The 16,206-nt window shown below is 43.6% G+C and overlaps 1 protein-coding gene across 3 annotated transcripts in view; it reads left to right on the top strand.

Moving 5' to 3' along the window:
• The first annotated feature begins 558 nt into the window (after positions 1-558).
• Positions 559-16,206, top strand: part of RNASEH2B (ribonuclease H2 subunit B) — a 69,757-nt gene continuing 54,109 nt past the window's right edge. For 2 of the 3 annotated variants that reach the window (XM_033950147.1, XM_033950148.1), the window contains exons 1-2: positions 559-746; positions 9,899-9,970. In XM_033950147.1, coding sequence (XP_033806038.1) covers positions 683-746; positions 9,899-9,970 — 136 coding nt within the window. In that variant the 5' untranslated portion in view covers positions 559-682. The remainder of the gene's footprint in view (positions 747-9,898; positions 9,971-16,206) is intronic. The other variant, XM_033950146.1, reaches the window with a different exon arrangement.

Below are 16,206 nucleotides of genomic sequence, written 5' to 3'. Positions count from 1 at the left end.
GTCATGGACCTGGGGGGCCACCGCGGGAGCGGATTGCCGGGCACGATGGACCCCTGGTCTGACCCGGCAGAGGCAACGCTTATGTTCTTATGTAGAAGTGACATCCGCAGGATGCCGACAGGGTCACAAAGCACATTGTTGACCCCAACGAACTTCCAATTAGAAGTATGGGGGAAGGGAAGGGGGCATGCTCGTGGAGGGGAGGAATGGGAAGAGGCAGTGGGGCAGAGAGGAGGAGGGGTGCCGGCGCCCCCACCAGTATGGCACCCAGAGTGTACCACCCCCCCCCCCACCCCTCCCTTACTACACAACTGAGCCCAGCTCCTGTGACATTCATATTACAGATTTTATATTTTGAAAACGAACTTCCAGTAAAATATTGTCTTATTTCCATTCTGGGGCAATGTCATCAAATTGATTATTTTTTTGAACAGACCGTAGTACAGTATTCACTTTCGGGAAGGGACACAGAGAGAGGTACCTTCTGATGTCACTGCATAGGTGCGTGCGCACGTAGAGCAGCTGCTGTTGGAGCGAAAGTGGAAGCAAGGAAGGAGGAGTGGCAAGTTGTTTGCGGCTGCGCAGTAGCGAAAAAAGAAAAAAAATCCACTGACCGCCGCCGTTTACTTTTTTTTTTTTAAAAAAAGTTAATTTGCCGGGAAATTTAGCAAGGTTGGTAGAAATGTTGTCTAGGAAGACGTGCGAGACAGCTGCACGGCCAGACCAGTGGGTGCTCATTGCACGAGGTAAAAAATAAATATATATATATATATATATATATATATCGCGCTTGCGCCGGAATCTCGGAATTTTCTCCGGGAAGAGAGCCCTGAGCCGATGGAATGGGTGCAGGGAGAGCGTGAATGAGATGCGGGTGGAGCGCAGTTGGGGGCATCCATGCTAGAGATGTTTAATACCCAATCTCTTATGCCGTGAGGGGAATGTTTATACTATGAAGTGTTGACAAGGTGACTTTGGGGAGGTAGCATCATGTATTGTATACACCTCTCTACCGTACTTTAAGCAACAAACCAAACCACATACTTCTCCCTATATCCACGCTCTCATCTTCACCCCTTCCTCCCAACAACCACCCCCACTCTAATAATGTAACTTCCAAAAATTGATCTAATTTTTTTATTGTAACCTGCATAGATTCCTTGCAGAGAATTGTGGTATTGTACTGCCAACAAAACCTCACCACTAATCTGCACATAACCTAACAAACTCATCCAACCAATCTAAACCTAATCTGCTCCAAAACGAAAAAATGGGGGAGGGTGGTTTTAGATTTAGTTTACTTTATCAGTAGTAGCTCACTGTGTGTTACATTCAGCTTCAGTAGTTAGTTTCCTGCCTTCAGATCACTGGCATAGTAAGGGGGGGGTCTACACTGGGTGCCGTCTTGCTAAGGGTACAGCACCCCTCTTACTCTCCACCCCCTCCCTCGCTCCTCTCCTTGCCGTGTGCCCCTTGCCTTCACCCGTACCTTTTTTTACTTCCAGGATCCACACCTAGGAAGTGACGTCAAAGGGCGAGCCGACACTGATGTGGGCATGCTGCTCACGCCGGAGAAGGTTAAAATGGGAGAGGGGCACCACCCACCCTTACTACGCCACTGCTTCAGATGACTTATTCTCTAACTCCCCCTTTTACAGAGCCATGCGACAAAGTGCTGTGGCAAATGCTCCCATACCCAGTCAATTCCTTTTGGGTTTGGAGTATTTACTGCACACTGTCAGCTTTAGTAAAAGGGACCTGTAAGTTTTTACCTGAAGCTATGAAAGGTTAAAATCAACAGAGATAAATAAAGATAGATAAAAACCATATGGCCTGTCCTAGTGATCTCCAACTTTTTTCATGTAAAGGGCCACAGTGTGAATATGAGCAAGTTCTGAGGTTCACCAAAAGATTTGTCTTACACATACTACTAATACCCCCCTCCTTTTTTTATCAAGCCGCATTAGGGTTTTTTTTTAAATTGCAGGTTGCAGCGGTAAAAGGTCCTATGAATGTTGGAGCTTTTACCGCCATGGCTTGATAAAAGGGGAAGGGGGGATTTCTGAAATGCCTTGATCTGCTTGTTCAGATTAGGTATTAAACATTAAAAATTAATACTAATATTGATTCTGCAACACTTCAAGGGTACATTTTAAAAACTCACTTTAATTTGGATTGTCAGCAGTAGCAAATTTAATAAATGAGACATCTGAGCAGTTACTATATCAAGTGGGCAAAATAAGACATAGTAAATGAAGACAACCAGACTTAATTATTGGGCTAAAATGATTTGATAACTAACTCCTGCACTATGGGCTAGATTCACTAACCTGACCGATCCGTGTCCGATCCAGGCAGGTCTGATGGATTCACAAACTGCCAATAGTCTAATGGGGGTGATTGGAGGAACGCCCCCATCCGCTGACATGGATCGCTAATGTGCGAACCCGATGCATGCACAGACCATCTGTAGATGGTCTGTGCATGCATCTAAGACCTGTCTGAGCCATGCCTTTTTAAAAAACTTTTACTTTACTTTTAGTAGCCCAGCAAGCCCGTGGTTTTAACCCGCTTTAATCCCGTGGGTTAAAACCACGGGCTCACAGTGCGGGGAAGGGCAGGAGAGATTCGGTGTGGCAGGGCAGCGATTCGGGAGAGAGCAGGGCAGCGATTCGCGGCAGCAGAGAGCAGGGCGGCAATGGAGCTGGAGAGTCGGAAAGGACGTTTGTGACTGGCATCTCCCCTCCCCATCCCCCCAAGGTCTGGTAGCTCCTTTCCTTTCCCTTCCCTTCCTCCCATGGTCTTGCCATCTCTTTCCTCTCCTCTCCCTTCCCTGGTCTTCCTTCTCCCCTCCCCCTCCCCAATTGGGTGCAGCAACAGCATTTCTTTTCCCCCCTCCCCAATTGGGTGCAGTGGCAGCATTTTTCTTTCCATCCCTCCCATTTCACACCCGTTGGCAGAGTCACTACAGATTAAGGCAAGTTGAAAGCTTCCCTCCATCGCTGACCTAACTTCCATAGGTCAGTGATGGAGGGAAGCTTACAACTTGATGCTTTTGCTTGCTTCAGGCCTTCCTCGTTGCTGGGTCCTGCCTTTGCGAAAACAGAAAGTAGGCAGGACCCGGCAGCAAAGAAGGCCCGAAGCAAGTAAAAGCAGCAAATTGTAAGCTTCCCTCCTTCGCTGACCTGTCTCCCGCCTTAGCTTGTAGAAAACTCATACTCTGGGGCTCTAACGTGTGCATGCCGGCTTCCCTTCTCTTCTTCTTCCCCCGTAACTTCTGGTTTCAGAGGGAAGAGAAGGGAAGCCGGCACACACACGTTAGAGCCCTGGAGCATGGGTTCAAGTTGCTTGCTGGTGTTAAAAAATCTTTTTAAAAAGTCAGGCAGGAGTCGGACACTTTCGGCGGTGATTCAAGCTGTGCCGAGACAGCCCTGGAAATCTCCAAGCCGGTGAGAGGGTTTAAAAAAAATGTTGAGTAGTGGTGGCAGCAGCAGCAGGATTGCGATTGAGATGACAGCCGGGTGGGTGGTCATCTAAATTAGCCAGGCGGAGTGCCCGGCTAAAAGGCCCTAGGGAGAACACTGGCCTTTTGGTTCTATTCAGTTTACAAAAGAGATGGACTTGACCATTGTCAGTGAGTTACAATAGATAGAACATTGGCATTGACAAGTTAACAATAGTTTCATATCAATATGCTGCTTTGGAGGGATTACAAGTACCGTGGTCCTTCTTTATATTATCCACACCATTGGAGGTGTCTAACCTATTGCAGGTTAAACAAGTTGCCCAAGACCACAAGAAGGCACATGAGAGGCTTCTCTTGTTCTTAGCCAACTGCTGTAATCATTAGCAATGTCTCTCTATATTGACTGAAGTATCAAAACGGAGGTACTCAAAGTTGTTAACCTTCAGGAATCTAGTTAGGCCTGCTGCTTTGAGCACAAACAACTTTGTTGCCAGATGTGACATTGTTGGTATAGTTTAAAAGAAGAGCAGAGGGCTTATCAGTTGATCCTGATTTTCTGCTGATTCTGTTCACTCCCAGTCCTCAGGAGCTGCCAACAGGTCTGGTGTTTAGACTATCCCAAGTATAGGAGTCAGCAAGCACCCCAATATTAAGCAAGTTCCTTCATTTGTGTCTAGAGAAAGGTATTTTGTATTGTCTTTGGCACCTTCAATCATTTCAAAATGTTGGTACCTATGATCCACGGGAAGGTGAAATAGGGGCATAGTGACAGGTGAGCCATGGCCTGTCCATTTTGGCATCAAGCCCACATAGTTGGCAACAGAACCAGAGGCAAGTATATCTTGGGCATCACCCCAAAAATCAGCCTTAGCTATGCCACTGTAGGTTTGTATCCAGCAGCATTGACACAAATTGCAACTTAGAAGGGATGAAGTGGTGAAGAATGACCAGGAATTGCCATCTGAATTTCTTGTCTTGATGAGAAAAGCATTACATGGGACACACAATTGTGTGATAATGCAGGATAAAAATAGTTCTTTAAATAATAAATTAGAGTACTTATCTAAGTGTCTCATGTAAGTGTGTCTTGGGCGCTGTTTTACTAAGGTGTGCTAATCGCTAATGCGTGCATGTTAGTCTATGGACACGTTAGCGTTTAGCACGTGCTAAGGGGTTAATGTGTGAACATAGAAAATGGATCTACACGCCTTCTTGGAAAATCTCAGATCTGGCAGGCAATTCAGGTTTCATCTCTTCTTCCCTTTTATTTCTGAAATCATTTTCTCGCAGAGTAGCATTCTGAAAGAAAGATTTTAGAGATGTCTAGCATGTCTCAGATTCAGATGTAGGGCTTTTTCTAAAATGTCTGCTATGTGCCAGCTATGTGCAGTGGTAGCAACCATTTTGCAAACGTCAGCATCTACAATATTGACAGAAGCAACATGCACGTCTGTGTATAATATGGATATGTTGGTATTTCAGAACATACCCATGTGCGTCTGCCATTTTTGAAACCTTCACATCTTTGTTTCCCCAATGATGGAACCTTTCATTTGGGGGGTGGAGGGGGAAAAAAAAAACCAAAACCCTGGAGGATTAATATTGCGTATATAACTGAGACAGTTTATTTGCCATTTACCTCAAAATACGCCCTAAATCGAACATTCAAGGGTCTTATGGGACACTGCAAGGCCACCCACACATCACACATACACCCACAGTTTGAAAAAAAAGAAGACACAGAAAAAAAGTGGAGAAAAAGCCTCAGTTAAGCTTCATATGGCTAAAAAAAAACTCCACTTATGTGTCTTCACTATATCAAAAACAGTGGTGAAAAAATGAGGCACAATAGCAGCCCCCCAAAAAACACCTCACATCCAGCATGCCAAAATCTCATATATGAACATTGTGTGAAAAAAGATTGCAGTCCCGAGGCACAGTCAGGCGTATTGCAACTTGAGCAAGGAAAAAAGGAAAAACTTAGCTGTCCACGAAGTCCCAGCTGTTTCCAATCGGGCTTACCCACTACCCGGGCCTCGTGAGTAAATAGCCCACCCGACGGGGAAACCTCCGCTTCGCTCTTGCTGCGTCAGTTTATTTGCCCCATACACTATTTGCCTGTTATGCTATTAGCTTCTGTTCATGGAAACCCCGACCGCTGCTGGCTGATGCACGATGCAGGTTTACTTGTACATATATTGTCGCACTGCCAATACAACTCTTGATCTGCAAAGAAAAGCCTCCAAAAACTTGGTAGCTAGAAACCCTGCATCTTATTTCAGCTTTCAGTTCCTTTCCCACCTTGTTCTCTATATTGGTCACAGGCATGCATAGTTAGAATGTGTTAATGGGAAGCTATTTGTAGTCATCCTCTATGAATTGTAGGCCGGTTTTATATCAGCACTCAGGGCCTCTTGCATGTCTTACTACCAGTTTGTCTAACAATCTATCTAGCTACCCAGTCTAATGAAGCTGTTTTCCAAAATATCTGGCCTCCTCATAGTCATTGATGTTTGGGGTTTTAATCGTGATCCTTTCCTGCAAGCCACCCTCCAGTGGTGCTGGAGAAGGATTTTAAGACTCAATGCAACCAACTATTTTATGTATAATTTTTTTAGGGCTTCAGACATGCCACTTGGTCATCCGTTTTTTGTTCGGTGACAACAAATGTCTTAATGGCTATGGCTTCTTCATTTGCCCCTTCTATATGTATTTTAACATCTTTGTAGTCTTTCTTAAATTAATAAAACTGTTATAAAGTGCTTAGTGCTTTCATAAATAATTTGATATTTTTGAACTTATCTTAAAAGATGTAGTTTCTCTCTTTTCTGAAACGAATCGGGTAAGGGACCTGTCACATTCGACATGTTTCGCCGTTAGGCTGCTTCAAGAATCAGTCCCCCTTTATCCATTCAAATAGAATCAGTCCCCCTTTATCCATATCTAAATAGAAAATACACAGATCGGGATGGTTGTTTGAATGGATAAAGGGAGACTGATTCTTGAAGCAGCCTGACGGCGAAACATGTCGAATGTGACAGGTCCCTTACCCGATTTGTTTCAGAAAAGAGAGAAACTACATCTTTTAAGATAAGTTCAAAAATATCAAATTATTTATGAAAGCACTAAGCACTTTATAACAGTTTTATTAATTTAAGAAAGACTACAAAGATGTTAAAATACATATAGAAGGGGCAAATGAAGAAGCCATAGCCATTAACACATTTGTTGTCACCGAACAAAAAACGGATGACCAAGTGGCATGTCTGAAGCCCTAAGAAATTATACATAAAATAGTTGGTTGCATTGATTCTTGAGATTGGTTACAAGAAGTATTGGTCAATGTTTTAGGAGTGACTGGGATATTTTACTGGTGGAGAAGGATTTTATGCATGCCGTGGACCGCCAGAAGAACTAACAAATCGATTCTGGAAGAGATCAAACCGGCTAGGTCTCTCGAATCCCAGATGATGAAGTTACGACTGTCTTATTTTGGTTATACGGTCAGAAAAGAAAGATCATCGGAGAATGACATGTGCTTGGGAAGATGAAAGGAACCAGGCAAAGAGGGCGACCTGCAATCAGATGGCTGGATTCATTGAAAATAACCAAGGGGACTTTACCAGACTAGCACAAAACCGATTTCTTTTTAGATCTGTAATTCATTGATAGATTATTGTAAAGATTAAAAATATTCTTCCCTGAATAAAAATTTTAAGATATATATATATTTTTTTTTTTGGGGGGGGGGGGATTTTTTGATTATTATTGTGATAAATCATTTTCATGAATGATTAAGGGAGGGGGTAATATTTTATTATACGAGGATCAATTTATAAGACTTCAAGTGTATTTGAAAATTCAATTGATAAATGTCATTATTGTGCTTGATTTAAGATTTAAAATGAATAAAGATTATTAAAAAAAAAAAAAAGATCTGTAATTCACCAAGTTGCTAGGATTCGAGCACGAGTCGATGACACCTAACAACCCTCCAGTGTCCTCTTGGAACCTTGACGCAGTCGATACTGCTTTTGTTTAGGGTTGCAGCAGCCACTCTGTGCAGGTTACTCTGTTGCTTGCGTGGAAGCATAGTCTATTTAAAAATTTACTATGTTGGCTAATTTGGGAATATGCGTAGACTACCCCATGGCCTATGGCACTTATTGGTCATGTGTCCGCTGCCTATTCATCTTTTGTAGCTGGGGACCTGCATCTTAACTTTGTTAAAGTCTGTTCTTAAGAAAAGATCATCATCAAGATGGCGTCGGGAGCGGACGCCTGAGCGAGCTCTCTGCTCGTTAGTACCTGAGTCCGCGTTGGTGTCTCTTCCCCGGTGGCGATATGGGGAAGAGGAAGGGAGTTTCCCGCGTTGTTCCTCCAGCGGTTGAACCCCTTGAATGGCTGATTCAGTCTACTATAACGAGCGCTTTTGCTCGCATGGGTGAGGCGACCCCAGTTACTTCGGGAGGGAACCTGGATCTTTCGGCGAACCTCAGCGCAGAGAGTCTGACTACTTTGAGTCCGGACCAGAGGCTGGTTCCTCCCCAGCCCGGAAGTGCACAAGTGCAGGGACTGCTTGGAATCCGACAGCCTCGAGAGGGAGAGAGTGATTCCAGCACTGGAGGGACATCCCTATCAAGCCTTTCATTGGAAGGAGGAGATGGGAACCATCAAGAATTCCCCTGCACTTTGGAAGAAGAGGTGAGAGGTGCCTCGGGAGGGAATACTATCAGTTTTGGGGAGATGAAGAAACCAGATAAGATAGATATGGAGGCGCTATGACAGGCCATATCAGTCATGGACTCCAATCTCAAATTGACTTGATCTACAATTAAAACAGATTATGGAACTGTTTTCTCTAAGGTGGAACAACAGGGGGTGCTTCTTACTAATGTTAATGAAAGGTTGGAGAAACAGGAAAATAGTTTGAATGAAGTAAAGAAGGTTCAAGTGGAATTGGTTAAGGAGAGATCTTATGTTTCCCGTAAGATGGAAAATTTCAAAAATCAACTGAGGAAAAATAATTTAAGATTTTTGAATTTTCCTAAGTGTCCTATTATTTCACTAGTTGAGATGGCTAGAAAATATTTCCGAGAGACTTTAGCCATTCCATCAGAAAATCTACCTCCAATTGTTAGAGCTTACTACTTGAATTTAAAGACAACACAAGGGGAATCCACACCTATGGAAACCCCAGTGGATAAAATAGTGAATTTGAATTTGTCTTCATTTCTGGAAAATTCCCTTGAGGTTGTCACCCAAAGAACTACCATGTTGTTGACTTTAGCCTTGGAGAGTGACAGGGATTCGTCATATAAATGATAAGTTTTTGGTTTCTAATGTTCAAGTTTTTCCAGATTTAGCTCAGAGGACCCAGAGACGTAGGAAGGAGTTCTTGTCCTTGAGGTCAAGAACCCTGGCTCTGGGGCTACTTTTCTTGTTAAATTTCCTGCAAAGTGTTGTGTATCTTTTCAAGATAAGAATTTTCATTTTTTTTGAGCCCAAACAACTTTTGGAATTTATTGGATCAAAAGAGAAATTGGTAACCATGCCTAGTAATGTATGACCTGTCAGCTGGCTGTAATTTGGGAATCTAATGCCGTGACCTTGATTAGTTGATTTGTTACTACTGTTTAGAAGTTTATTTCCTTTCTTGATCTTTTAATTGTGGACTAAATAAGATATTATGTTTTTCTTTATAAGTTTTGTTGAATATTGTTACTGGATCTTTTGCATTGTATAATGTAATGCTTGTATTAAAATGGAAAATCTTATAAATAAATAATAAAATTTTTTTAAAAAAGTCTGTTACTGTTTTAGTTTTCACCATCCATTCTGGGATAGCGCCCTTCCGATGCAAAATGTATTTCTTTTTGGCAAACCTGACTTCCCTCTTGGAGCCTAACACCAGGATTTCTAAATCTACAGTTCTCTTCCCATTGAAAACAAGTTTACCTGCATTTGTGTAAAAACATTCTTGAGGTAAGGTTAAACTGGGGAGTAGTTTTAGATTAAAAGCAGGGACAAATCCCTGTAGATAATTTTTCCTTAGGCAGTTTTCAAAGGGAGCATATACTTACTTTTTTTTCTTTAAGAACTGATGTAAAAATCCATGGGGGAAAAGAACTTCTGGGTTTTGCACCAAAATGTAGCTTTGAACGTTGTGTGCATTCTCTTTTTTTCTCCTTGAGCTGCAACTAACCACAAGTTGCAAGATTTTTGCATGTTTTTGTTCTTGCAAATTCATATTAATCAGAAAATAGCCAAACATCTCTAAATGGGGTGGCTTCCTCACATAGCATTTTGCGCGAGTAAAAGTTGAAGAACCATGGGAAGTGCTTTTACAAAAGATCTTGAATGACAGAGTGAATCAGAATTGAGACAGAATGGAAGAGTTTATAATATTCACATATTGCTCTTTCTTTCCAGATTCTCTGCTTGAGCTTCCAAAAAAGCCTGGGGACGGTACGTTCTTCACAAGGCTGCGTAATCCAAGCACAGGCAAGCTCTTTGATTTTATTCTCTTCTGGTGGTTGAGAGCTTGCCAAACATAAAATTGGTTGAAAGACAACCAGCAAAATGTTTGGGTTGCAAATGTCTTTGTATGCCCAACAAATGTTTTAAAATGTAATTTTTGTTTGAGGTCTCTCTTCCAGATAATATCCTGGCCATATTAGTTAAAGGAGACTCATTACTTAAGGCTTGTGTCCTGAAATATTTGGTATTTTGTAAAAGATATTTACCTACTTATGTTTTAACTAACTGTATAAGTACTTTACAAGGAAAATGTTGATACAAGTATCAAAACAGATGATGATACAAGTATCAAAACAGAGGTACAGAGGAGCCAGCTTTTCAAAATTATTGTGGGTACTAATTCCAATGGAAATGGCTTCTCCCTCACCCACAGAGCTGGCTCCTTTGCAAATATGAATGTACCAGACCAAGAGGGCACTCTCTAAAGTTGAAAGGGGATAGATTCCGTACAAACGTAAGAAGTTCTTCTTCACCCAGAGAGTGGTAGAAAGCTGGAACGCTCTTCCAGAGGCTGTTATAGGGGAAAACACCCTCCAAGGATTCAAGACAAAGTTAGACAAGTTTCTGCTGAACAAGAACGTGCACTGGTAGGGCTAGTCTCAGTTAGGGTGCTGGATTTAGACCAGAGGGCTGCCGCGTGAGCGGACTGCTGGGCATGATGGACCAGTGGTCTGACTCAGCAGTGGCAATTCTTATGTTCTTATGCTAATTAGCACAGTGTAAATGGGGGCCTATTTCCTAAATTTTTCTCCCATGTTTGGGCTAATTTATAACAGAACACCTAGTCTATTTTGTACATATTTTATAAAGGCTCCAACAAGAAACACCTCAAATACACCATTATAATCAAAATAATAAATGCAATGCAAATCTTTTCAATTTTTTCCCCTCCAAAACTTTTTCTTTAAAAAAAGGATGGGACCTTCATAAACAGAGACTTTAGATTTTTTTTTAATGTATGTATTTATTTTTATTTTGAACAGTATCGTAGGGTAAAATAAATATCACACAAATCAACACCAAGGCAGCAGAAATTACACTGATGATTATGCCTAATGCCTAATTCAGAACATGGCTTTAAAACTGATATTTGATAAGATGAAATATGATCATGCTACTCTACGCTTTCATTAATGAAGCTTCATTGGGTTCCCATGGCAGCTCAAGTTGAGTTTAAAATCTGTTGCTTAGCATATAAATCCAGGTTTTTGCTTTCTGGATTTTATTATTAGGATCTCCTTTTACCAGTAGGAATTTTGCCCACTTGCTTTTGACTTTTCTTACTACTTAAGGTCTAAGATAGAGGTCTATTTATGAAAAATCTTTTCCTTTTTACATAATAAAAATTTGGAATTGTTTACTGTTAAACGTTCATCTTACAACATGATGCACGACCTACTCCTACTGGAGCGATGGTCTAGAACATGGCAACTCAACTTCAATGCCAAAAAATGCAAAGTTATGCACCTGGGCAGCCAGAATCCATGCAAGTCTTATACCCTTAATGGCGAGATCCTAGCAAAAACGGTAGCAGAACGAGACTTGGGGGTAATCATCAGTGAGGACATGAAGTCTGCCAATCAAGTGGAGCAGGCTTCGTCCAAGGCAAGACAAATCATGGGCTGCATACGAAGGGGTTTCGTCAGTCGTAAGGCGGAAGTCATTATGCCATTGTATAGATCCATGGTGAGGCCCCACCTGGAATACTGTGTGCAATTCTGGAGGCCGCATTATCGCAAGGATGTGCTGAGACTGGAGTCGGTGCAAAGAATGGCCACCCGGATGGTCTCGGGACTCAAGGATCTACCATACGAAAAATGGCTTGACAAATTACAGCTATACTCGCTCGAGGAGCGCAGAGAGAGGGGGGACATGATGGAGACGTTCAAGTATCTTACGGGCCGCATCGAGGCGGAGGAAGATATCTTCTTTTTCAAGGGTTCCATGACAACAAGAGGGCATCCGTTGAAAATCAGGGGCGGGAAACTACGAGGTGACACCAGGAAATTCTTTTTCACTGAAAGAGTGGTTGATCGCTGGAATAGTCTTCCACTACAGGTGATTGAGGCCAGCAGCGTGCCTGATTTTAAGGCCAAATGGGATCGGCACATGGGATCTCTTCACAGGGCAAAGGTAGGGGAGGGACATTAAGGTGGGCAGACTAGATGGGCCGTGGGCCCTTATCTGCCGTCTATTTCTATGTTTCTATGTTACTCCTATGAGGGCTCTTCAATAATTTATCTATCTAAGTATGAAAGAAAGTAGCAAGTGTGTTGAAACAAGTCTGTGCGTGTTGTGACATGTCTCAGGGTTACTCATGCACAGTCGCATATCAGTGCGAATCTAACATTCCAAGAGACAGGATGTCAGGAGAATCCTCATGGGAATCAAGTAAAAAACTGCTAGATTTGGAGCACCATTCAGTGATAAAATTCTCGAGGGTGTTGGTGTATCGTGACCACACTCCATGCACAGAGTGGTCTCTCTTGGTGCTGCCTGCCACATTCCATACATCAAGTGGTCTCTCTTTTTTCCCCTCCCCCTTTTTCTTCCTTTTTTTTCAAGATTTAAGTATTTTGTATATAGTAATTGCATCCTTAGTAGACTGTGTGCTTTTATTCCCAATTAGTATATTTAAGTTTGCTTGAAATGATGGTCTTAAAGTAAAAATGATTTCTTTATGTTTTTATTTCTATATATTACCTTTAAAAGTGGACTAATATGGCTACCAAACCATTTTCAAAAATGCATTGTTAGTCCAATAAGAGTCCAGCCCTGCCCCCCAGCCATCTTGTCCAGGTGCTGTGCGAGAAGGCACCTATTGCAGGGGCATGACTAGGTGTGACAGTAAAAGGACAAAGACATGGCCAGACAGATGCAACTAAGGCGAATACACAAAAGCATGGATCAGTGCCTGCCCACTGTCTGCAAGAAAATCCCATCATGATATCACCGAAATAAAGACTGCCCTGCTCTGTGATGCACTACTGTATGATTGGATGTGAGATAGAGGCAGCCCCTGCGTTTTGTTGCATCCTGGGAAATCTCCCCACATCTATAAAGCCAGAAGATCCCAGTGTTCGCTCTCTCTTGCCATCTTCCTTCGGACCAGTGCTGGACCAAGCTACAACCTTTGCAAACATGTGCTTCTAAACAAGTGCTTTTTTGGGTCTATCCTGCGGCCTTCTAAGGACTTTTCAACCCACATGTGTGAATAACCTTGAACCTAGAGAAATTTTGTCTGTGTATAGTGCCAAGTAGTTAGGAAGCCTTGGAACAGGGGAGAACTGAGCCACTAAATCTGAAATCAATGAAGACTTCGGACATTCGATCAAAATCTACTAGGTCAAATGCGCTGCTTAGGTCAAATTGGATTATGATTGCACTGTGACCCTTGCTTAGTAGTTCTTTGTCTTACGTTACTAGTGTCGTGATTTTTCCTGAATCCCGATTGTGAAGTGTGGAGGATATTGAAGCATTATAAGTGACATATCCCTCCATTTTAATGAACAGTGGGATGTAAGCTACTGGCTGATAATTGGTCACTTCAGAGGGGCTGAGTTTTGGGTTCTTGAGAACGGGCATTAAGATAATTCTTCCTCCTGATTTGGGGAAAAGGCACGTTTTAAGGTGATAGTTGAGCCATTGAGTTATTTTTCCTATGGTAGTTGGGGTGGCTACTTTGATCATGTAAGGCGGGCAGGTGTCAAGGCTGCGGTATGCTTTGGAGAATTTTAGGAGAAGCCATTCGTTTTTGAATGTAATCTCTTCAAAATCATTCCAAGATCTGTCTCCTGGTGGTTTGTTGCAGGGGGTCTAGCTGGTCTTGTGTGGATTGAAATCAGCCCAAGGGAACAAACCTCTGAGAAAAGCCACTAAATGCGAGTGCAGTGATACCTTGGATTACGAGCATAATCTGTTCCAGGAGCATGCTCATAATCCAAAATGCTCGTTTATCAAAGCGAGTTTCCCCATAGGAAATAATGGAAACTCGCTTTGATACGTTCCCCCCCTGATAACCGGCATCACTCCCCCCCCCCCCCCCGCTCGCAAAGGCCCCCTTGCTCCAACACCCCCCCCCCGCCCGAACAACTTAAACTTACCCCCCTCACCGTCTGGCACCAGCATTGGCACGCAGGCACAGATCGTGCCGGTGCCTAGAAGATCTTCCTGCTGTCCACGGAGAACCTACGTTACAGGTAAGTAACTACACTTTATATTCCTTGTCTCATGCGGCCATTTTTGGTCACAGGAGCAATGGCTTTGACCGCTCAGCTCTTCTGAAAGAGAGCGCGCTGGGTGTGAAAAGGAGACCCTTGTTCTGAAAAAGTGTACCTGATGCATGCACGCACGATATTTTGCATTTCAGCAACGGGCACTCTCTTTGCAAATAATGCACGCTCGCTTGAAAGAGTGTGCGGGCGCCTTCAAGTGATCCTCTGATCCAAGGCTGCGTGCACAGTGATGTTTCAAGGCAGAGTAAAAGAGTGGCCTGCCGTTGCCTTCTCCTGTGCAAAGGGTGCCCCCAGGCCCGCCCCATTCCTGCTGGCCAAGCCCTAGTCTGCCCCCAGGCCCACTCCGTGCCCTGCCCCCTCGACCTGCACGAGCGACGTCAGACGGCATGCTTGCGTGCACTGGTGTGAAGCGACGTGCGTGTGAAGTCGCCGCGTTGCGTTCGCACATGCACGAATGCTGTCCCGACGTCGCTCGTTGCCAGAAGCTTTTCAAAACCCTCAAAAGGAGAATATCTCTAGGGAAATCCAGATGTTTGGTAACCCTTAAACATAGGGCCCTGCGGCCTACATCTGGCATTCCCCAGTGGTCCCCCACCCTGCGTAGCTTCCAATAGCAAGAACAAGTCTACCCAGGGCAGCCAGGCCATAGGCATGCTCAAAAGAGTACACACTGTTATTGACAAAATGCTAATTTTTTTTTTTTTTTTTTTTTGGGGGGGGGGTCACCTGCTTTTTTTTAAATTCCTAACCACATGCTATGACGTGGGATATCATTGCAAATGAATGCCAATCCTTAATGATAACATCCTAGCCAATGGGGAAAAATAGGGGGAGGATACCTTGTAAGAGTCCAGTGGGAGGAGTATAAAAAGGCCGGGGTTAGAGCGGCCGCCATCTTTCTCTCATACTTTTGGAGTCAAGAATGAACAAGAGTGGACCTGGGAAGAGTGGACAAGGAAAGTGAACAAGAAAGAAGGAAGAGTGAACAAGAAAAGGACCTGGGTGTACTGATAGATAGGACCCTGAAGCCGTCGGCACAATGCACGGCAGCGGCAAAGAAGGCAAATAGAATGTTGGGCATGATAAAGAAAGGAATCTCGAGTAGATCGGAGAAAGTTATAATGCCGCTTTATAGGGCAATGGTCAGACCACACTTGGAATACTGCGTCCAACATTGGTCTCCCTACCTAAAGAAGGATATAAAACTGCTGGAGAGGGTGCAGAGACGAGCAACAAAACTGGTGAAGGGTATGGAGAAACTGGAATACGAGGATAGACTTATAACACTAGGATTGTTCTCCCTTGAGAAAAGGAGACTGCGTGGGGATATGATCGAGACCTTCAAAATACTGAAAGGAATCGACAAAATAGAGCAGAGAAGATTATTTACATTGTCCAATTTGACACGGACTAGAGGACATGTAATGAAGCTAAGGGGGGACAGGTTCAGGACTAATGTCAGGAGGTTCTGCTTCACTCAGAGAGTGGTTGACGCCTGGAATGCCCTCCCAGAGGAGATTATTGCGGAATCGACCGTCCTAGGCTTCAAGAGCAAACTAGATGCATATCTCCTTAAGAGAGGCATATAAAGATATGGTGGACTATAAATTACGCCAGGTGTACACCTGGCAGGGCCTCCGCGTGTGCGGATCGCCGGACTTGATGGACCGAAGGTCTGATCCGGAGATGGCAGCTCTTATGTTCTTATGTTCTTATGTTCTGCCTGCCTTGAGCATGCATCTGCGCATGCTCAAGGACTTCTAATTCTCCCTCTCGCCGGAAGATCTTCTAGGCATCGGCACGATCTGTGCCTGCATGCCAGTGCCAGACTGGGGGGGGGGTAAGTTTAAGTTGTTCGGGCGGAAGGGACGGTTCGCACGGGGAGGGGTGCCGGTTGGAGCGAGGGGGCCTTTGCGAGCGGCGGGGAGCGATGTCGGTTATCGGGGGAGGGGGTGCTTGTAAATC

Source organism: Geotrypetes seraphini, chromosome 6 (genome assembly GCF_902459505.1).
Source record: "Geotrypetes seraphini chromosome 6, aGeoSer1.1, whole genome shotgun sequence".
Lineage (NCBI taxonomy): Eukaryota > Metazoa > Chordata > Amphibia > Gymnophiona > Dermophiidae > Geotrypetes > Geotrypetes seraphini.
The sequence above is the reverse complement of the archived record's forward strand: the minus strand, read 5'-3'. Positions and strand labels throughout refer to the sequence as shown.